General features: G+C 33.9%; 1 protein-coding gene across 3 annotated transcripts in view; it reads right to left on the bottom strand.

Moving 5' to 3' along the window:
* LOC106881002 (HMG box-containing protein 1) overlaps positions 1-24,322 on the bottom strand; it is a 72,483-nt gene that overhangs the window by 18,792 nt on the left and 29,369 nt on the right. For 2 of the 3 annotated variants that reach the window (XM_089361632.1, XM_089361628.1), the window contains exons 2-3: positions 19,577-19,794; positions 1,450-1,646 (exon numbers count right to left, since the gene is read on the bottom strand). In XM_089361632.1, the coding sequence (XP_089217758.1) occupies positions 1,450-1,646; positions 19,577-19,794 (415 nt within the window). Of the gene's footprint in view, positions 1-1,449; positions 1,647-8,195; positions 8,393-19,576; positions 19,795-24,322 lie in introns of those variants that run through there. The other variant, XM_089361636.1, reaches the window with a different exon arrangement.

Genomic DNA, 24,322 nt, shown 5'->3' on the forward strand with positions numbered 1-24,322 from the left:
TTTATAAGTTAGAGCTGGTTTCTCTTCCAACGGTTTGACCATATAACTTTCAAGTGGAAGCAATACATTTTGTGAGCCAGACAGATGACAGCAAGAGGTGTAATGCATTTTGAATCATAATTTGATAGAGTATATAGCCTGTTCTTATTATAATTTAACTATTCAACTACGAAGAAGAAATTATACCTATTCTCCCATTAGATAGGCTGAGACTTAAATTAATGTCTTACTCACTCAGGGACACAGCATATTGGCTGTAGTAAGATTTGAAAACATGAGCTTGTAATGAAATAATTAAGTGCCTTCACATCATAGCTATACATAGGTTACTATAAATATTAAACAATTACATCATACACATAAATCCATATAAATAGAAAATGCAAGTATATTTGTAAAATCATCATATGTATAGATTATATAATTAATTTGTTTCAATACAATTATCTAATAGAGAGGTATCCTTTGAAGGGAGAGGTTTATCTCGTATCAGTTTAACATCACTAAACTAGAATTAAGTACTAGCCCTTAAAAGGGTTTAGGTAATATTTTCACTTTTATTGCATTTTAAATACAGATGCAGGTAATTCCAAGACTATTTTTTTATATAAGGAAAGTGTACTAATGAAACATGTGTTAACACAAATGCCCTTTGAACCTTCGTTGAAAATTAAGGTCTGATGCTTAGCTCTAGTTTTATGGCATGAAACAGATGAAATAAACTTGTATCTGGATTGGATACCAGTCTCACATAAGTGAAATTCCAAACAGATTGGTATCTATTCTTCAGAGGTGAACTCAGGCATACTAGAACAAAATGTTCTGCTCAGAAACAAAAAAATAATTGCAGTATTTAGATCACAGCCTGTGAAGAGAGAAACTCTAAATCTACTTGGCCAATTCACCTTTTCATGTATTACTACATCTGTTTCACTCAATGTGACACATAGAAGGCTGAATGCTCTCAAGTGATGCACAGCAAGCCGAATGATAAAAAATAATATCAAAGTCAAATCCCAGATTAGAAGGGTTAGTGGATGTTGTTACATTATCAAAGTAAACATTTAAGAATGTAACAATGAAGTGCTTCTCCATCTAAAACCTCAGACTATGAACCAGAACTCAACAGTTAAATACACTGAATGAATTACCAACTTGCTAAATTAACAAGTAAGTGGCTGAGTATTCCACAGATACATGTACCCTTAATGAATCAGTGTAGTAACACAATGTGTGAAATACAGGTACAATCCAACCAATGGGTTTCCATACAATTTCCGTCTAGTGCATTTCAATTACAAAGCTTAGACATAAACAAAACTATATTAAAAGACAATTACCCAAGATACTACAGTGAGAAAGAAATCAAAACCTTATGACAATGGAGCAAACTTCTCAACCACTCATGAGCATACACACACACACACACAGCTACAAAGGTATTAATACCTCTACAATATTCTGTCTGCTGAAGTGGTTGTGCCATTGATTCATCAGCTGATGTGTCTTGGGACAAATAATCCTCATTAGCAGAATCATCCGTATCTGCATCACTGGCAGATTTATCTGTTTTGTAGTTCTGGAAACCACCACCTGTCCCATAGCAGCCTTTAGTTTTGCCACGATGGTATTTTAAACCGTTGGCACTGAAAATAGAAAAGAAAAGAGTAAATTATTAGAAAAAAAATATCAAAAGCAAAACAAAGAAATATAGTCAAAAAATGAAAATTAAATAATAGCATTCACAAAGATCACACCAACTCAGTACTTTGATGAGTACAAGATTATTTTTTACTGTAAAACTAACAAAAGTGAAAGGTCATGACCCTATTCTGGTAAACAGTTTTAACTTCTCACTTAAATTTCCAACACACCAATCCTTTAAAACAATAGGATGGTCCATCTAGGAAGTGACCTGAGATTTCATATTCACTTCCCTTATTATAATTAGATTTTTCTATCTTTCTTTCTCTCTCTCTGTCTATCTCTCCCTCTCTCTTCATCACTCCCTCTACTTATCTCTCTGTCTCTCCTTGTCTAGTCTCAGTAACTATTTTAGCAATTTAACTATTTTTAATGTTACATTTTAGTGCATCTAAAAATCATAAACTACTTTTATTTTTCAAATAAACATAAAACAACAAGAATGGATAATTCAGAAGCTGACTACAATAAAAATGGGCAATTTAAAAGTTGTTACATTCAAGAATTTCCCCCCAAAGCATTAAGAATACAAGCAGAATATTATTTTGTTGCAATACGAGACAGAGAGGAAAATTCCTCCAACTAATCACTGATTACCATATTAGCAAGGTCCACATTGCGAATAAACGTTCAAATCAGACAGACAATTATAGAATATTTTATATTTGAAGAAGTTCCATAAATTTGACAACACTGCCTTCTCTTTTAAGATTATTGCTATTACTACAACTGTTACTACCACTGCCACTAACACCAACATCTTCCTTCCACATCCACACTGTAAAAGTTGCAAACTATAATACCATTCATGCTTAAATTGACTCTACCCTTTTGTTACCAACCCGACTGAAACCGGCTCTGGCTCTTTAGTATAAATTCAAATCTTCCACCAAATCTTAGACACAATTTATGTTCCTAACACTAGCTTAATGATAACGAAGTTATTTTACTAAACTTTTTGTTATATTTAAGATAATTGAAAGAAACACAGAGCATCTCAAAATAAATGCAGTAGCGAAAGGGTTAATGCCTTCCCTTATCCCTTATTGAATCTCCTCCTCCCAAGTCTCACCTTAAACCAGTGTTTCTTAACTATTTTTACCTATGGACCCCTTTGATTCTTATTTTACTTTACAGGACCTCTGTAGCTATTCAGTGTATAAAAAAAATCTTACTGTACTTTTATAATTAAATATTATTTAGGAATTATATTAAAAAAATTAAAATATATTATATATATGGCAGAAGTATAAGCAATTAATTGCACATAAATGTTAACAATAAAATCTATAAATGTGGACCCCGGTTGAGAAATGCTGCTTTAAACTAATATTTATTCAAATACTTCCCCACAGATTTACACTCTATTGAAATTCCTGTCCTGACCACATATTCCTAAAACCTACTAACCATCAACAAGTCAACATTAACCACATTAATCTTTCCTAATTACCTGAAATAGAAAAATAAGGTCAAATATATATGAGCAAGCCATTTTCTTTATGTATCAACAAAAACAAAAACAAAATATTTAATATCAACGAAAAATTTCTTCCTCAGCTCTAATACATGTCTTCTTCATGCTACTAATAGTCTAACATATATGTTAGATGTTAACATCACTGCATATTTTCATTTAACCCTACTCCTCTACTCTGCCCTACTGATAAACTTGTGTTGCCCTGTCACAGCTGGTTACCATTATCTTAAGATAAAAGTACCCAGAGTATATCAAGCATTTTCAATAGTGATTCTACTTTTTGGGAATCAAGTCTGATAGAAGTAAGAACCCATCGAATAAATTCATTTTGCTGCATATCAAATCAAGATACTAGAAATAGCAAACACTTAAAGTAGGTAGCTAACTAAGCAGTCACACTAAAACTGAAATGCTCTCAGTTCAAATAGTAACTTTTTTCTCTTAATATGCATGTATGTAGTGCACTTTAGAAATAAGATGAATGGTGGTAGTATGATTAAAGACAGACAAATATATATATATATATATATATATATATATATATATGCTGACATTGGAGCTTGACATAGCCCTGAAAGCTCATCAGATCCTGTCAAACCTTCCAATGACATGCCAGTATAGAAACAAAAGTTAAATGAGGAATTTTTATATATATATATATATATATATATATATATATATATATATATATATATATATATAGATATATATATATATATATATACTATCCATAAGTCAAAAACAACAAATACTAAATATAAGTACTAAAGCAGGTGTATTTTTATATTGCCAAGCAATATATTGTTTGTTATGTCGCAGATTATATTACAATATGACATCATGTGGTTTTGTTTTATAGCTGCTTCTCTGGTTGTTTGCTTATACATTGTTACAAAAGATTTCCATTATATTTTCTTTGCAAATTCAGAATTGTATAATCTCAGACACTCTATCAAGAACAATCCTAAGCCATATAAACAAAAACAGTTGTCAATATTATCTAGTGGCATTATTTAGCATGAAACCAACAGTATCATTATGACCATTTATATATGTCAGAACTAGTAATATATTATTTGACAATATAATACAATATATATAGCTACGATCACCTTTAATATCTTTGTCTATTTATACCTGAAAGGTTAAATATAAAACTGTCTATAAAAGCACTTCCTGTACAAGAGAATAGTTGTTCTTGATATATAGGCAAAAAGCCTGGCTCTTAACCAAACTTTTCTGCTAAGGAAGCCAAAAGTTGAAATGTGTTAAGAGTTATCTTCCCTATTTGCCAAAAATCATCTTCATCATCATCATCATCAGCAGCAGCAGCAGCATCATAATAATAATCCTTTCAACTAAAGGCACAATGCCTGACATTCTAGGGTAGGGACTAGTTGATTATATCAACCCCAGTGTTTCACTGGTACTTAATTTATCAACCCCAAAAGGATGAAAAGCAAGGTCAATCTCAGCGGAATTTGAACTCAGAACATAAAAATGGACAAAATGCCGCTAAGCGTTTTTCCCGGCATGCAAATGATTCTGCCAGCTCACCTTCCTGTTGCTGTTTTTGTTGTTGATGATGATGATGATGATGATGACGATGATGATAATCCAACTTGAAAAGTCCTATGAAACAACCACAATAGGACTCCAAATGTACATCCAAAGTGACACTGACTGGATGATACAGCTAGTAAGGCAACATGAATAGAGTAAGAAGCTACATATAAATACAGAGCATAACCTCCCTGATTATGATGATGATGATAAAGAGGACACACCGCCCACTAAGGCAGCAAAAAAGTGTAAAACAAATACCAAACAGGAAAACTTGAAGGTAATAATCGAGAGTGTGTCAAGAAAAACCATTGCATGGGCAATACTCCAAACAAAATGAGGAAGCTGATATAGATATACGAAAAAGTCATCAGTGGCTGCAGAGTGCTGGTCTGAAAGCTGAAACAGTAGGATTTATCCTAGTGGCACAAGATCAGAGTCTCCTCACCCAGAACTATCAAGCTAATGTCACACACAATGAGGTAGACTCTGTAATGACAAACTGGAGAGTATTGGTTACATTGTTGCCAGTTGCTCAGTCTTTGCCCCTACAGAATATAAAACCAGGCATGATCGAGTTGGTCAATACTTGCACTGGAGTGTATGCTGTCACTATGATATCTTGCACCCTAAGAACTGGTATGAAGGTCATCCAAAGCCAGTCACTGAGGGAGAGAATGTTACCATCCTATGGGTTTATGGGATACATACAGACAGGCAAATAAATACTAACAGATCAGACATTGTTATCGAAGACCCAAGACAAAAAACATGCCTGTTAATTGATACGACAGTGCCTACTGATGAACATGTCAGTAAGCGAATTTCAAAAAACTGTTGAAATATAAGGACCTCGAGATTGAAATATCTAGGACATGGCAATTAAAAACCAAAACCATCCCTGTTGTTGTAGGTGCCCTGAGAATGGTCAAGAAAGGGAGTGACAAATTTTTACCAGAACCCTGAGAAACCAACAATCTATGAGATTCAAAATATTATGTTGACATCAACCACCCATGTTCTCAGAAAGTTTCTCTCCATCTAATATATACGTACCTTAGGTCTCTGGTTGAGACCTGGTTGGAAGATAAAATAAAATACAAATCAATCGGAAAGTAATAATGATGATGATGATGATGATGATGATGATGATGATGATGACGACGATGATTTCAAATTTTGGCACAAGGCCAGCAAGATCAGAGAGGAGATACATCAATTACATTAATCCCAGCTCCCAACTGGTATTCATTTTATCAACTCCAGAAGGATGAAAGGTAAAGCTGACCTCAGTGGAATTTGAACTTAGAACGTAATAATGTACAAAATGCTGCTCAGCATTTTGCCTGACAAGCTAATGATACTGCCAGCTAACAACAACAACAGTCAAAAGAAAAAGAATGAAATGGGAAAAAAATGTAAACAAAATAGTAATAGAATACTGACTGAGAAGTGAGACAAATAAAAGAGGCTTTGTGATAGATGGCTAAAGGAGATTGGAAAAGAATACCTGGTAGAGCTCCTGCAGAAAGTTTGTCTCTTAGGGACAGCAAGGATTATCAGGAAGGTTCTAAGCACTTGAAAGACTGCTGAAAATTTGTGGATACCTAAAGTTACAGGTAGTAACCTGCTACCCACATAAATCCTACCAGGAATAAGACCGAACCTGAACCAAACCAAAATAATATAACATCAATTTTACATGCTGGTATGGATTGGATGCTTCGACAGGAACAGGCAAGTCAGGAGACTATGCCAAAGTAAAACTATTTTCCTCTCACTGAGTATTTGATCTTCAGCTTTTTAAAGTTCCTTGCATAAATATTTTACCCACTTGTTTATATTATGCCAAATTTTGGCCAACTTTCTCAGCATTTAAGTTTCCCTTGTAGTTTTATTACTGGATAACTGTTTACTGTTAAGACTTTGCTGAACATTTAAAACCCTGAAGTATTTTAAAACATACTAAGAAGAGACAATAATATTATGACACACTCCAAAAAATATTATGTGTAAAAGAAAAAATTAATATAATTGCTCCAAGGTATCAATAACAATATTGTCAGTATCTTTTCAGAGACATTCAATTCTCGAGTGAAATCTAGAGTACAACAGGTATATATTATCTGCTCTGAATTTTTCCTAGTTATAAAATGGTTACTGTATAAATGCTGTATCTCACAATCTCATGTGCATCCAGTCAACAGTTTCTTTCCATCAAGTTTACTGGTTCTCAACCTTTTGTAATTCAGTACCCTTTTCATTGAATGGTGTTTTACAAATCTTCCCTTACCTGGTGTTGTAGAAGAAAAGCCAAAAAAGACACAAAAAACAAACATAGCTGAAGCTATGCATATTTTCTTATATTTATCCCATCTTTGGAATGAACTAAAGCCCCTAATGTTAAATTTTTACAGAAATTACTAAAGAAAGCAAGGATTTATTAAATGAAATTATGCTGGAATTTAGCATATCAGTCCTTCTCATTTTAATACAAGATTTATTTTTTTTTAAATAAAAAATATGTTTTAAGTTTAAGTTATATACTTGGTTTGAATATTTTATTTCAAATAAAAATCATAACACCTCTAAATCCTCTTATAAGCTCCCAATGCCCCAGGTAGGGGAGCGCAACAACTTATGTTAAGAACCACTTGATGAAGGTGGTTTAAACTTTGAAAATAGCTTGACAATTCTCTCTAATAATCATCTTTATCTACTAAATAAAACATTATTTTATGCAAAACATCACAGATGCAGTTATCACTACTTATAAGTAAGCATTGAGATGGTGACAGAAATACACCCTTCTGAAATATTTTTTTTGTCCGTGATATTAAGATATAATTCAAATAAAATGCTAACCTCATATATTCATCCAGATTATCCAACTACACTGAGAACAAAGCAGACTTTAGAAAGACTTTACTGATAAGATGTTAAGATGACACTGCTAAGAAATATTAATTAATCGTTATTGCTGATATCCAACATGCACTAAGAAAAAAAAAAGAATATTGGACTATCAATGAACAATGAAGGAAATTGGCTTTAACTCAGAACTTCATCAAAATTAAATTACAGAAAAGTTATAGGTTAGTATATGCATATACATAACTAGTACAAACTAAATATTTTGAAGAAATACACAAGATGAGTGTCAAGTCATGGTAAAAGACTTAGCTGCAAACTGAATGTATAAAATTTCCTATCACACTGTACTCCCATACAATCAAACAATATATAGCAGAATGTACAGTTCTAAACCAGAGTGAATCATGATATAATTGATTGTAGTACAACTGTAGGTCATTAGAACTTCAGTTTTGAATGGAGTCGCTCAATTTAACTGGTTTCTAACATAGAATACTTAAAAACAAAAATTAATAGAAGGAAATGCAATATTAAATGTATAAAGATTAGTGTGTTGTTGAAATTAACTGCTTACCTCTGGGTTGACATTATGTCATTAAATTAATTACAACTACCAGAATTGTACCCATCTTCCAGCCACACATTCTCATACAATCTGTAGTGAATATATCTATGTCAGATAACATGTATACAACCCAAGAGCAACCCAAAGGTGAATGTGATAGGAGAGGTAGAAAATCAGAATTTCATAGCAGCACACAACCTTATTATGGTTGTAGCTGGTTAATTCAAGAGAATGCTGATGAGCCAGAAGCTGCATCCTTCAGCAACAAGCTTTCTCTTCATTGCTCCGCCCAACTCTCTTTCTCTTTCTCTCCCCGGGCCATCCAAAATAGATCCTGCCCACACTTAAGATTCCACATTACCACCACCACCACTTTCAGAACTAGTATAGTAGCTTCACCTAACAGTACACCCACAGTAACGTTCTCAGCTTTCAACTGAAATTACCCACCCCAACTCCCTGTGCAGTGGGGTTTGACAACCAAAACTGGGCGACCCTCCATTTCCTAACATCAACAACAACAAACAGCTAAATAAACACACAAACAAGAGATACAGAGATACAAAAATAAGGAGGCAGACATGCCAGCCAGTTTCACTCCTCCTTTTCTTCAGAGATTTTGTTTTTTTTCTCACACAAATACAAAAAGATGCCTGTTATCATTAATTTTAGCAAACCTTTCTGCTAGTTTCACTTATTCTTGTTGTTACTCTACCCTTCCCTCCTTTATAACATGTAGTTTCTGAAATACAATGAACAGTAACAGATATGTGAATGCATGAATTTATATAAGTGTGCCTTAAGTGAGTGAGTGTGTGTGCATAACAAACTAGATAGCAGTCAAAACTTAAGGCTGTGCTTTAACAAGGTAGGAAGTTTAGAGAAGTGAAGTTACTGCAACTCTGATTTCTACTTTAGAGTATTTTGGTGCTCCTCATGTCCAAATTCAAATTCCTCCAGTGTTAATCTTGCCTTTCAGCCAGAGGGTGCCAGGGAAGTAAAACCCAGTAAAGAGCTGATTTAATTAACTCTACATTCTCTCAGGGAAAATTAAATTAAGATAATATTAGCAAATATTATTTTTCAGTAGTCTTATTTTTATTGCCTGCTTTCACAGTGTTTTTTTTTTCTGCTTCTTTATTGTACTGAAAGAACTCCATGTATTATGTGGGCAGTGCTTTAGTAATGTTATTTTCTGTATGTTGTGCATACGCATAAATCCTAAGGTTTTTTGTCTAATCACTTCTGAAACACCTATATTTATTTTAGGGATTATCTAATTTCAGTTATCAAATTCTGGTTTACTTTACTGATATTTGAATAATTTTTTAGATTTCTTTTGAGGACACAATTATTATAACTATTATTTCTATCATTATTATTATTATTATTATTATTATTATTATTATTAATCCTTCAGCATTTAAACTGGCCATATCCAGCCAAAATATTCCAGGTGTTTCATGTTCAAATCGGTCAGATCTATCTTCTCACACCAACCCTACAATACCATTCAAAAAATAAACAATCATCTCGTCGAAATCTCAAAGTTACAAGAAAATGCATGATTAATTCAAAACAATGTGAATAAATAAACATAACTTTCGACAGATTAATCTGAACGCTAAAGAATTAAGGCAACAAGCTGACAGAATCGTTAGCACAGACAAAATACTTAGCGGCGTTTTGTCTGTCTTTATGTTTTGAGTTCAAATTCCACCAAGGTTGATTTTGCCTTTCATCATTTCAGGGTTGATAAAATAGTTGAGAGCTGGGGTCAATATAATCGACTTATCCCTTCCCCTGAACTTACTGGCCTTGTGCTAAAAGTTTGAAACCATTATTATTATTATTATTATTATTATTAATATTATTATTATTATTATTATTATTATTATTTTATTATTATTGTTATTATCAAGGTGGTGAGCTGGCAAAATTTTTACTGCACTGGACAAAATGCTTCATAGAATTTTTTCCATCTACATTCTTAGTTCAAATTAGCGAAGGTCAAGTTTGCTTTTCATCCTTTCAGAGTCAATAAAATAAGTACCAGTCAAGCACTGTGGTGAATATAATCAATTAACCCCCTTCACCAAAATTTCACAAAATGCCTAGTGACATCTTTTTCCATCTTTACACTTTGAGTTCAAGTTCTGGAGAGATTGATTTTGTCTTTTATCCTTTCAGGGTTCATAAAGTAAATACCAGTTAAGTAATGAAGTCAATGTAATCAACTAGCCCCCTCTCTCAAAACTTTCAGGCTTTGTGCCTATAGTAGAAAGGATTATTATTATTATTATTGTTCAGTGGTTTTATTTTTATAACGTGCTTTCACTTCACTACCGAGCGCAGCTCTGTGTGCCTTGGGTATGTGCTGTGGTTTGCTGTGATGCTCTTATGGTTACTGTATTGAAAGTGTTTTGCATAGGATGTGTGCAGTGCCCAGTAGTGCAATTTTCTGTATGTTATATATATTTGTAAGTCCTGGTGGTTTTGTTATGTATTTGTCTGAATATTTTTTTATTATACCTAAGGCACCTACTAAGATAGGAATTGTTTCTGTTTTTTTGTTTGTTTGTTTTTTATTATTATTATTATTATTATTATTATTATTATTATTATTATTATTATTATTATTATTAATACTACAACTACTACAAAAACTCAAAAGTCCTAATTTGTAAAAGAAGGAAACAGCACCAAGTGACTTTTACAGGCTTTAACAACATAGAGTGATATGAAAACTAAATGCACAATCCAGATGCTACGAATGCACATGGCAAAAACACAAAACACCTAACTTTCACTATCAATCTACATAAAACCTTTGCAAAAAAAAATTGAACAGAACATCTGTGCTCAAATCTTATTCATGTCAACTAATGAACAACAGTAACATGCTGGGATCAAAACAATAAACAGTAACTCTAGCCTTTAAAAAAATCAGCTTTTACATGAGAGAAATCACAATTATAATGGAAGTACTGATGGATCAATAAACATATGTGACCTGTTATATTATGAGCATCTTTTAGGATAATTAAATGCATTTCTCATATCCTACTAAATGAAATCAAAATAGTAGACTTTATTTCAGAAATAAGAATATCATAACCAATAGTTTAGAAATAAATGTGCCTCATTCAAATCCAATCTACTACTATGTTACACATGAAAGAATACATACACCAATGACTTAGTAAGTCATCACCATCATCATTTTTACAAATGCTTTTCCAAGATGGCATGGGTTGGATGGGTCCATTTTAAGAAAGCATCTCTCCACTAGTTGCAGTCCTTTATCATCTCTTTAGTGTTGGCTAGCATCTTGCAGAGCTCACTAGTTTTTTCCTATACCTTCTTCAGCCTACCCTTTTCACAGGCTCCTTCAATCTGCATCACTTCACTCTCTTCCACTTAACTATCATTCTGCATACACATCATTAGCCCATACAATTTCAGCCCCTTTTTCTTTTCTCCTTATACACTACAGTTGTCACCACTAACATTGAGTGCTTTTTGCTTCATTTTTCAAACACATATTCAGAAAGGCATTCTTACATCATTTCTTTGCAGCTTTTACATATCCTCTATAACACTCATGCAATAATGCCCTTTGTATTCAACCATCATACAGTTTGCCCTGCATTTGTAGAGAGAAGTCCTTTGTCGCCAAACCAAAAAATAACTCCCAGAACTTACCCCATTTCACCCAAAGTCTAGCTACTATGCCTTTGCAACACCCATCTCTGCTATTGATCAATTCATCTCAGTAACATAAATTATCAACATAACCCTTTAGCATTCAGATTACTTTGACAAATTTAATGCTTATTTATTCACATTGCTCTGAATTAATCACGCATTATTTTGTAGCTTCAAGATTTCAATGATGTGTTTATATATATTTAGAAAAACATTGTTAGAGTAAGCATGAGAAATTGGATCTGGTCAGTCTTAACATAAAGCAAGTAGAATATTTGGACTGGATATGGTTAACAAGCTTTTTAGGTAGTTAGATTCCATTTCTTGAGTGCTCTTGTTACAGAACAGTTCCTGTGAATTTGTTATATATGAAATCTTTCTATGAAAATATTATTATCTTTAGATTGGAAATGTAGACTCTTAGTTCAAATCAAATCCAGTTATATGTATATATCCAGGAATAAAACACCAGATGATGATCACAAAATCAAACTAACTGAAACAGTGAAAATGTAAGTATTATTTTCATCTTCTAAGACGAGATGAATAATTCAGAAAATTATACTCTTACTAACAAATAATTTCAGACATTTAGACAGTCAACAAAGTAGGGTGTTTACTAGATGACACAAAGAGGAGGCAGAAGTTAGGGCATGTGAGTGTGTGAACAATGAGCAAAATATAAAACCAATTAACTTTATAGTTATAGATAAAGTGCAACAATGGGTAAGATGAGCAAACATGTACATATGCCTGTAAACATGAATAAACATTTAAAATATTAGAGAATTATAAAGAAGAACCATGTAATTGAAATTTTGAATTAAATAGTGTGTGTGTGTGTGTGCATGCGTGTGTGTGTGCATGCGTGTGTGTGTGTGCATGCGTGTGTGCGTGTTCATGTGCATGGCTGTTGATTCCACATATTATAACTATGGCTATTTTGCACAAATAGAAGAGGAAAAAAGTGCAACTTTGTTTATATTCTCCAGTAAATGAATGTTCACCAGACAAGAGAAGGCCAGTGCAATGAAAAATGCCTTTCTTGAAAAATGTGTGGAGATTAAGGTCAGGAAGAGTATTAAGCTGTAGAAAATTTGCTTCAATAAGATTTGTCTGACTCATGCATGCATGGAAAAACAGATGTAAAACCAATGATGATGATGATCATCATCATCATACACACACACATGTATATACAACACATTAACTGAACATGGACAGAAAAAAAAAATAAAGTGACCCGCTTTAATCTTTGGTAGAAATAAATCATTCGAAAGAACAATACAGTGAGCCTACAATTATGACAGCAATAACAGCATCAACATGAATAGTAAGAAAAGGTTAAAATTAAGACATCTAAACAACTGAAAGTAGAGGATAATGAAACACATACTCAGGAATACACAAACAACTTATTTTAGGAGTGCCTGCTATGCAATGCCTTGTGTGTATGTGCACATGCAAGTGCGTGTGTGTGTGTGTGTGTGTGTGTGTGTGTGTTTTTAAAACAATTGCATCTTGACATTTAAGAACACAAACTTTACATTTCACTATTTATTTCTGAATAGAACCATGAAGTTCAAAAAAGTCTCATCACTGACATAATCTTACTGCAACTACAATGACTCAAAGTATGTTTATATCATAAATTTCATTAGATAAAACAAAAAAACAAAAATACCCACTTCCATTAATCAACAACACTTGTGAGATTTATAGCTTAGGCACTATCATCAAATAAGACTAATACTAATCTTTCAGAACATTTCCTCATATTCTATACTAAAATAAATCTTTGTTTTAGTTTAAAATATGCAACAGACAAAACTTGAAATCTCTAGTACTTTTCTGAAGTGTTTACAGCTTTGAAAATAATCGTGTGTGCATGTGCGTGTGTGTGTGGACGGACGCGCACACACACACACACACACACACACACACACATGGATCAAACAGAATCTGTTGAGACAGCCAAATATCCTTTCTGTTGCTGACATCCACTTTGTTCCCAAGTGAGATAATTTCCCCAGTCCAGAAATGCTTTCATTGAAGAATGGAAATGAAGACTACTACTTCAATGACAGTGATGCTCATTTAAAACTATCATGAAGTGTCAAGGTAAGGAGACACTAACACACACACACACACACACACACACACACATAAATCCACAGGGTGTTAGGGATAAATCTGATGACTTTTTTAGTCTCGTTTTTTCAGGAACAGCTTGATGTATTGGTGAACAGTGAACAGCATTGGAGAGCATAAAGATTACAGTTGAGAAAAAGTTAGCTGACATGGAGGGTTGGGAGCCATCTGAATACTGGAAATGGGTTACCTGTACCATTATGATTCATGCCAGGTATGAAAATGCTCACATCATGATTGCTGCTCAATCTGTGAACACTGTAAAGGCTGTAAGATGTGATATGGACAGCTGCAATGGAAACTACAAAGCTATTGTTAGCAGGTCTTTGGGTGTGTGTCTCCAGTGAGGGTGATATCATGCCACCCTCACGTTTTTGAACAGGGCCTAAGGTAGTTATGCGAAACCGCTGGAGATTGTGGTCAATCCATGGCTGGAGATTGTGGTCAATCCATGGCTGGAGAGGGTTGCTGCAAGGTCACACATGTGTGGCAGTATGATTCAGCTCCTTGTCATACCTCCAGAAAGAGTTAGAAGTGGTTGCTGGAGAGTCTCTATGACTTCACTGTCCCATCTCCCTTTCAAATTGAGGTATGGTTGAAAAAGACACCAGCCATTTCAGCCTGCAATATCAAGGCCCAACTGGTGGCCAAGGTCAAGGAGGTGTTCAAAGATTTTCCCAGGGAAGAATGCATGTGCCAGGTTCTGGAACCATCTTGAAGCTGTGGTGGATGCTGAGGGTGGCTATTTTCAATAAACTGTTATATTCCAGCCATAATCTAGTTTTTGGTTTTTTTAAATACTTTTAGCTTTTGATGGGATAATGTTTTCTTTTCCTTGTATGCAAACTGTCAAATTTAGCCCAAACACTGTGTGTGTGTGTGTGTGTGTGTGTGTGTGTGTGTGTGTGTGTGTGTGTGTGTGTGTGTGTGTGTGTGTGTGTGTGTGCGCGCGTGCGTGCGTGCGCGCACACACACACACACACACACATCACAAGGCTCTGGTCGGTCAGGGGTTGTAATAGAAAACACTTAGCTAAGGTGCCACACATTGGGACTGAACCCAAAGTCATTTGATTGAGAAGCAAACTACACAACCACACCTGCAGCTCACAATGCATGTATGTATACACACACACACATTATCTTGGCTTGAACCATCAATTCTAGATGGAGTCAAAGAGATACCCAAGTAACATACACCATCTTTTAAATGAAAAACCCTTAATCAACAGTTGATTTGGGGTAACATGCTTTATATATATAGATATATTTTACTTGCATTTGAGTATTTGGGGTGTAGAAATGAATTCAGTTTGTATTTATAATTATATTTGCATCCCTAATAAAATGAAACTAAAACAACAGCATTTTGGATTTTCAGAAAAAAACAAAACCATTAATACTTTCAAATTAAACAAAATATATATTTATACACTCATGTAAAAGGAATATAATTATGCATGAAAAAATAAAACTACTGCAACAGTAATTAACCTAGCACAGCTCAATTTCTGATTAAAAGAAATAATTTTTTATATATATATACTGGCATGCCAGTTAGCTCATGTTAAGCTCAGAGTAGCAATCAAGAAAGTAATGATTCCCACTTAACCAACAAGGTAGAAAAAATACACCCAAAGAAGCCCATAGCCCACAAAACACCAGCAGTAAAGCAGATACATTGTATATTATCTGCATTCATCAAAAATCAGTACACAGAAGCAGTGTGAACTGCAGCAATGGAGCAAAAAGATTTTTTAAGTGTAACACAGAAAAATAGTGCAGCAGCTGTCATGATAACAACAAAATTTAACCAAAGTCATGCACACCCACACATGCGGACACTACAAATAACAGATCCAGGACAGCCATCATTGCTACCATAGCAAACATTACACCAATTCTACTACTAAATATCAGAGGCTTGTTACAGCTCAATAGCAATGGCAAAATTTCATTCCTGAGAGAGTTTTCTGCATGCAATATGCATAGCACTTATTGAAACACATAAATGATGCACTTGAACTTGAAATGTAAAGACAGATAAAATACTGCTAAGCACAAATGGCAGTCGTGGCAGATACCAGTGTCATGCAAATGGCAGTCATAGCAGATACTGGTGTCACGCAAATAGCACCCATGCCAGTGGCACGTAAAAGCATTCATTACACTCTTGGAGCGGTTGGCGTTAGGAAGGGATTCCAGCCGCAGAAAACCATGCCAAATCAGACTGGATCTTGGCGCAGTGTGCCAGCCCAGTCAAACCGTCCAACCCATGCCAGCATGGACAACAGATGTATGATGATGATCATGATCATGATCATGATGACATCAGAAAAGATTGCCCTAACACCCTTATTTATCCTACAATGTTTGAACAAACAAGAATGACATCTACATAGTAGCTAGACAAGTTACAAATGGCAGCCAAAGTCTCCTTTAAATCACAACCTTTTGTCTTAGTGTGCATATACCAACAAATGATATTTCTACAAGGTAGCTAGATATGTTAGGAATATTAACTCTACCTAGTAGCCAATTCTCACTCAAATTACAACCTTTGATCTCATATTACTTTGATTCAATATCCATGTACTCCAAAGCTTATTCTGAAACTCAGCCCCAATATTTTCTTACAACTAAAAAAAAATTTTAATTCAAAATAATTTTTGAAATTAGAATCTTAAATTGAAACAGTGTTTCAAATTTTCAGACGAGAAAACATTTTAAACAACTTCATCCAATGTTTCATACATAATTTCATAGGACACAAACTATATAAATTTAGAGCTTATAAATGAATATGGGTAGCATTTAGTTCTCAAGCACAAAGCACACCCCAGATTTCTAGGTTTAAAAATTTTGAGGGTAGAGGAGTGCCTCAGGTTTCATGCCAAATGCAATCATTATATAGTGCATCATCTACTGAGGAACATAGTTAATCCTGACAGCATCTTATACCATTCATATAATAACACGTTGCAAACTTGCAGTTGGTCTTATTGTTTACATCTAGTAGGTTAAATAGCTGTTGTTTCTTTTTTGTAGTTCATGATACAGAATATATTTCCATGATGGCATCCTGAGAGTATCTCCATCTTTCTATTTAAATTATCAGTTTATCTGGTTAAAATGTAACTTCTTAGTAACCATGTGACTATGTGCTCATTACTAGTTAATTCTTACTCCACTACCTAACTTTCTTCCTACCACCTATCATACCAACTACCTTGCTCACTAATTTGTACAACACTCCCACTTCCTGCTAGCCTTTCACACCAACTAGATCTCTCTCTCTCTCTCTCTCTCTCTCTTTTTCCTAACACACCCCCTATTTCATTCATTGTGATTATCTCACAGCATCCACTTCTTGTCCCTACCTTTTGACTTATTCTCTATCAATCTACTTCCACCAGTTATTACTTGACCACTCTGTCTAAGGACCTTAGTCTAGAGAGTCAGACTATTCGACACCTCACAGCAACCAAACTTACAGATTCTTACACACTCTCTTAGATTTTATTACCATTGTTGCTAACACTGACCCTTATAAAATTAACAGTTCTTAATTCTACTAAGTTTAAATCTATCTTTCTCACCACTACAGCAGAGTCTACACAAGTAAACAGAATGAATAGCAAAACAGATGCAATATGCAACACACCATCAAAACAGTTGGTGTTTGGGACATCACATGTTACGTTCAGTATATTTCAGAATATCTCCTAATTTATGCATATCAATATTGCAAGATATGTTAGTAGACTAGATCTAGTTGATGTTCAATTTCTAGTCAGTTGGCAGGGGTAAGTATTTAGCAAAGGAAAACACTGATATGCTTTTTATATGAGCCAACGCAGTAACATCAATTTGGTGGTGGAAAACTACAGGTAAATGATGCATTTAGGAAAGAATGAAAATGAAATGTGACACTAGCAAAAGTAAACATTGCTTTTATTGATTTATTATATTGACACAAAATAACGACCTTATAGGTAAGCTAATTGGCTTTAAGACTTGATTAGCATTTATTTCATCAATACCAAAACGATGAAAAGTAATGTCCTTAACTCAAGGGCGCATAAGGAGGAGGGAATGAGGGGGATGGGGATGGGAGGAGGAGGGGAGGAAGGGGAGGAAGGGGAGGAAGGGGAGGAAGGGGAGGAAGGGGAGGAAGGGGAGGAAGAGGAGGAAGATGAGGAAGAGGAGGAAGAGGAGGAAGGGGAGGAAGGGGAGGAAGGGGAAGGGGAGGAAGGGGAGGAAGGGGAGGAAGGGGAGGAAGGGGAGGAAGAGGAGGAGGAGGAGGAGGAGGAAGGGGAGGAAGAGGAGGAAGAGGAGGAAGGGAGGAAGGAGGAAGGGGAGGAAGGGGAGGAAGATGAGGAAGGGGAGGAAGGGGAGGAAGGGGAGGAAGATGAGGAAGGGGAGGAGGAGGAGGAGGAGGAGGAGGAAGAGGGAGGAAGAGGAATAGGAGGAGGAAGGGGAGGAGGAGGAGGAGGAGGATTTAAGAGAGAATCCGTAACTCAGAATGGTGTCCAGAACTTTGCAGGTAAGGTGGAGGTGATAAAATTGTCTTCAGGTGTATTACAGGCATTAGTTTTATTTACACCCCCCCACATTAGAGAGATAGGCAAAGTCTCTGCAGAAGCATGTGTTTTGACAGCTGGAGGTCTAAATCTTTCAACCATGAAATATTGTTGACACTAGTAAATTGGCTTGTATGTGACACTACTTAGCAAAACACATTACACATTCACATTTATTCATACATTAAATTTCCCAGAGAATAGAGGTGTACTGCTGACATAAGTACTAGTATTACAATTTCCTCAATACAATAGGTAACATACAGTAAGGTTGATGTAGGATTTGGAAACAGATACAATTTCATTACATGACAATAGGATAGACAAAGAGGAGGGATGGGTGGAGTAGACATCTGGACTCCGAGATGGACAGATGGACAGGTAGAACAATATAAAGAAAGGAAGACAGACATATAGTATAAACAGGTGTGTAGATAGACAGTAAAGAAAGTGAAGAGATATGTAGACACACACACACACACACACACACACACACATATATATATATATATATATATATAGAGAGAGAGAGAGAGAGAGAGAGAGAGAGAGAGAGAGAGAGAGACAGACAGACAGACAGACACACACACACACACACACACACACACACACACACACACACACACACAGAGCTATAAATAAATAAATAGGCAAAAGAACTGATAAACAACCTTAACTGGCACTTTTTCTTCTTGATGAATACCCCCACTGAAATGTCAGAATTCTTTTCTCTTTAAAACAAAAATTCCTATTCTAAACTTTACTGAAACTATTTTTGCCTATTCAAACCTTTATTAGTTTTCTTGGTTGCTAGTGTTTTTCTGACATAAATAAACAATCAATCAAACAGCAGGCATTACAGAACAGACAGAAAGACAGATAAATAAACAGTTAGACATATTTAAAAAAGATGAATTGCACACAGCAAGATGATATAACAGTGCTTACCTTTTGAAACTTTTGTCACATTTTTCGCAAATAAATCTTCTGTGAGGATCAACATGTGTCTTTGTATGATAGCGTAATCCTGGGACACTTGTGAAGACTTTGCCACAACCATCTTTGGGACACTTTAACAATTTCTGAGTGACATTGTCTTCTTGGGATTTCTCAAATTCTTGCATCCGTTCTGTCTTTACCCGTGACCGTTTGCTTAAGGTGGCATCCTGTCAACAAAAGCATACATCCACACCAGAGTTATTTAGCTTACTTCAGATTACAATAATTTCTTACAATGGAATAAAACCATAAATTTGTAAAAGAAAAAATATATATATAGTTGACTGAATCAATAAAAGTAAATAATTGATAATTCTTTTTTAATTGCCCCTAATCACCAGATGGTGAAGCCAACAACAGCATGTTTTGGAACTTAGAATGTAAACAAGCATCACAAAGCAGTTCAGCATTTTAATGTTTCTGGCAATGCACTGCCACTGCTATAAATCCAAATAACAAATAAAGAAACAAGGTGCTCAAAGCCAATTGGTTTCTCATTTACAGGACAGAAGGATAATAGTAAAATTCTTCAAGAGACTCCAGAGCTACAAGACCACAATGTAAGTAAATAACATTTATATACCTATTCAACCTTACTTGAGAATGAAAGAAATAATGTAATCTTATGAAAAAGAATAAGAAAGACTTTTTCTTGGCCACAACAAAGTAACATGTAATACAACAAAAATATTAGATATATGATACATTTTTCTATGACAATGATAATGCATTAAATGCTCATTATATTGTATACATGTTCCCATAAGATTATATCACTCAAAAATGCTTACAATCTTACTAACACAAAGAAATGATTCAGAAATGAAATATAAAACCAAAAATGGGAACAGCAAAATTACAAAACATATTTAATTTTTGATTATACAATGCTACATATCTCAGTTTGCGTATTATATGCTCTACAAAAACATATATACTTCATAAAATTTTATTTTGTGTTTCAATAACCACTATAACAGATAATAACACAAAAGCATTCCATGTGTGATAATTCAGTCAATGTATAAAATATTTTTTGTATGTTAATTTTATACAACAGGTGAACTTCTGTGGCCAACACCAGTAATATTGGGAGATCACATGTTACAAGAAGCAGCAATATGAATATTTATTGAAAAGTTATTGGGAGAGAAATTTATGAATGAAGGTGTGTGTCTATGCTATGACAAAATGCTAAATAAGATCAAAAGAGCCAAATATATATTAGAAGATGTAAAAAAAAGTATAACAGGGAATCTTCAAAGCAAAACTTAGAAATCAAAAGAGTGTTTGGAAAAGAAAAAAAAGTTTGGGAAGTTTTTTTTTTTAATTCTCAAATATATTTTCTCCTGTGACAGCACATATCCAAAACAAGTATACAAATGATTTGAAACGGGCTATTATTAAAACTTCTGCTTTCATTTCTCAACATAATTGTTAAAAAATATAAATATTTAACTTTCTGAACAAGCATTGTTGAAAGTAAATTTTTTTTTAAAAGGGTACAATTAGTTCATTGTTGTATTAGGTTTGCAAGATTCATGATGTGAACTTATGTGTTGAATGAGATTTTATTGTATATCAGGGGAGTCATTACGCCAATAATAATCACATGGACTGATCTACTTTACTTCTTTTATTATTCTTAGTCAATTGGTTAACCAATAAACTAAACAGGTACAACTGTTTATTTGAAAGTTTTCATGAACAGAGATGTTATGACTATCATGCTACAAATGTGCCAAATATATAACAAACTGCAATAATGATTAACCTCCTTTGTTTAAAACTTAGAAATTCAAAGAGCTTTTAAGCAAAAATATAAAATTAAATAAAAAATTAAGGGAGTTGTATGATTCAGGTATTTTAAAGTATTTATTCATTAGTTCCAATAATTCAGGAAATCCAAGTTCATTTTTACATTTCCCATTATTGTTGGTTTCGTTTTTACTCTAGACCACTTTCCTATTAAAGACGACACATATTTTTTCTGGCATTCCATTGCCCAAAAATACTGGTATGCATTACACACAAATGTTTGTTGTACACAAATAAAAACAGCATGTGTGTGTGTGTGTGTGTGTGTCTATCTACACACACACACACACACACACACACACACACACACACACACACACAGAGGAGAAATTAAGATAAACACAAATTAATATTATTAGTTCCTATGCATGTTCACCACTATGGTTGCTTGGAACCTTGCATTGGGTGTTTTAAGCGCATAAGGACACTTAACAAGAATGGATCAGGGAACACTTTATCGCATTAAGTTAGGGAGAACTAACGTCAAGTGTTGGGTGGATGGCAAAGTATTTTATAAGCATTTTGAAAGGGAAATTAAAGGAAAGCAATAGTACATATATATATATATAAATATATACCCATGCAGGGAAGATGGATTTTAAACTGATAATGATGATATATATATACATACATGTAAACACACACACACACACACATACACACACACACACACATATATATATATATATATATATATATATATATGCATACACACACATTCACCGTGACAAAGTGTCCTTATTAGGTAAATAAAAAAAGAACAAATAACAGTTAAATAATATGTCTATGTATGTTTCACTTTTCTAGATAGGAACCAGTTTATTCATCAAATTTTTTTTTCCATTCACACAAACTTATCAATTAAATGCTTTTTTGACGAAGCTTGCATTTTTCAGCTGAAAATTGTTGCTAGTTTATTTCTGAAAAGAATACTGTATTTGAAGGCATTTAGAGAGCATACTAATTTTAATAATGAAAAGTGGTTGAAGTTAATACACCTAATCAATCAGACATTTTGTTTAAAAAGAATGCATTACTGAATTAGCCCCACATGTTGCCACAATTCTAGTAAATATTCAGATAGATTACAATGAAAACACCAATCATAGAAATGTAGTCATTTAATAGTAGTTTATACTGCAATAAATATCAGGGAATCACAGAACAAAATAAATATATTGATAGACACTACTGCACATGCAGAAAAACTTTAAATAACATGCAAATATATATTTCAGAATATAAAGTAAAAATAGACTGGTAAAGAAAAAGAACTAGCTCTGTGTAAGCTCAACACATTCAACGTTTGATATGGAAGTATATTTCAACCCCATCTCAAATCCAACAATAAAGGTTTTAGATATCTAAAGATGAACTATCTTTGCTTCCTGTCCAGTGGGGTGATGATCCCTCAATGATTTAATTTTGAAATAAGTCTCATCACCGTGAACCTGCCTGAATAAGAAACCCATAGACACAAAACCTATCCTTTTGGATAATTTTTGCATTAATTTTTCTCTATAATTTTGGCACAAGGCTAGCAAATTTTGAGGGAAGGAGACTAGTTGGTTATATTGATCCCATGTACTTGACTGGTGTGTTAACTTTATCAACCATGAAAAGATGAAAGGCAAGGTTGACCTCAGCAGCATATGAACTCAGAATACAAAACTAGAGGAAATGCTGTCAAATATTTTGTCCAACATAGTAATGATTCTGCCAGCTTGCTGCCTTAATTCTGTATATTAATAAAATGGGAAACTTATAGTTAGATATGGGAAACTTATAGTTAGATATGGGAAACTTATAGTTAGATATGGGAAACTTATAGTTAGATATGGGAAACTTATAGTTAGATATGGGAAACTTATAGTTAGATTCAAATATACCACTGTTGTGCTATATATCTATACTATATATTTTAGTAATTTCAATATATCATGGTCTTCAGAATTCAGCCAAGTATTTGACAATTAATGACGATTTGATAGTTAAAGAGATAGAAAAAAAAAGTTTGACAGAAAGAAAACAGGAAGAAGAAAAACAAAGTAAAAATGTCAGTCTCAATAAAGGTTGATGAGCGCTTAAAGATTAACTGTTGCTGCAAACAAACAACAAGTATTCCCTTTTATTTATCAACAATAACCAGTATAGCATTAAAAGAAAAATAAAAGAATGGAAAGATAATCAACCTGTTAAGATTTCATTTAGTTTCATTCATGGAAGCATGTCTACCATATTTTAGCATTGGATGTTTTCATAAAATTTGTCTCTGCTTTAAGTGTCTCTGTTAATGTTATACAGATTGTTAAATTGATGGGAGTGCCAGACAACTAGAGTCAGTAGTTTGAACCACTTGCACAACATCAAAGAAAGTACGACAGAGTGGTACGGTTTAATATTATAAGTGGAAAAAAAAATGATAGGAAATTAATTTCATTGACTTGCAATATTAAGTTCAATTTCTTCTGTGTGTATTTTTCCTTTTGAATGAGGTAAGTTATGTTCAAACAAAGTTATGATGAAAGTATCATTGAAACTTGTTATTCTTTCCTTTCTTTTTCAGGATTCACTCAATGAGCAATATTCTCTTCAATTTTTAGTAGACAGTGTGCAACTTATCCCCTTGACAAAAGTTTATGTACACTGAATGTAATCCAAGTATAATTATTAACTACATTTAGGCAACAAACCCTTTGAGTGCACATGAATTTCTCTGACACTGCTTGTAAAACAAAGGTCAAGGAACAATGTTGGTGAATATTGCCAGATGCTAGATTTCAATGGTCTCATCTATATGACCAAAAATAGCATAACTACTGTCATGGTCTTTAGACACAGATATGAAGTCACAAACTGCATTTTATCCATAACTAG

This window comes from Octopus bimaculoides, chromosome 1 (genome assembly GCF_046866305.1).
Source record: "Octopus bimaculoides isolate indiv1 chromosome 1, ASM4686630v1, whole genome shotgun sequence".
Lineage (NCBI taxonomy): Eukaryota > Metazoa > Mollusca > Cephalopoda > Octopoda > Octopodidae > Octopus > Octopus bimaculoides.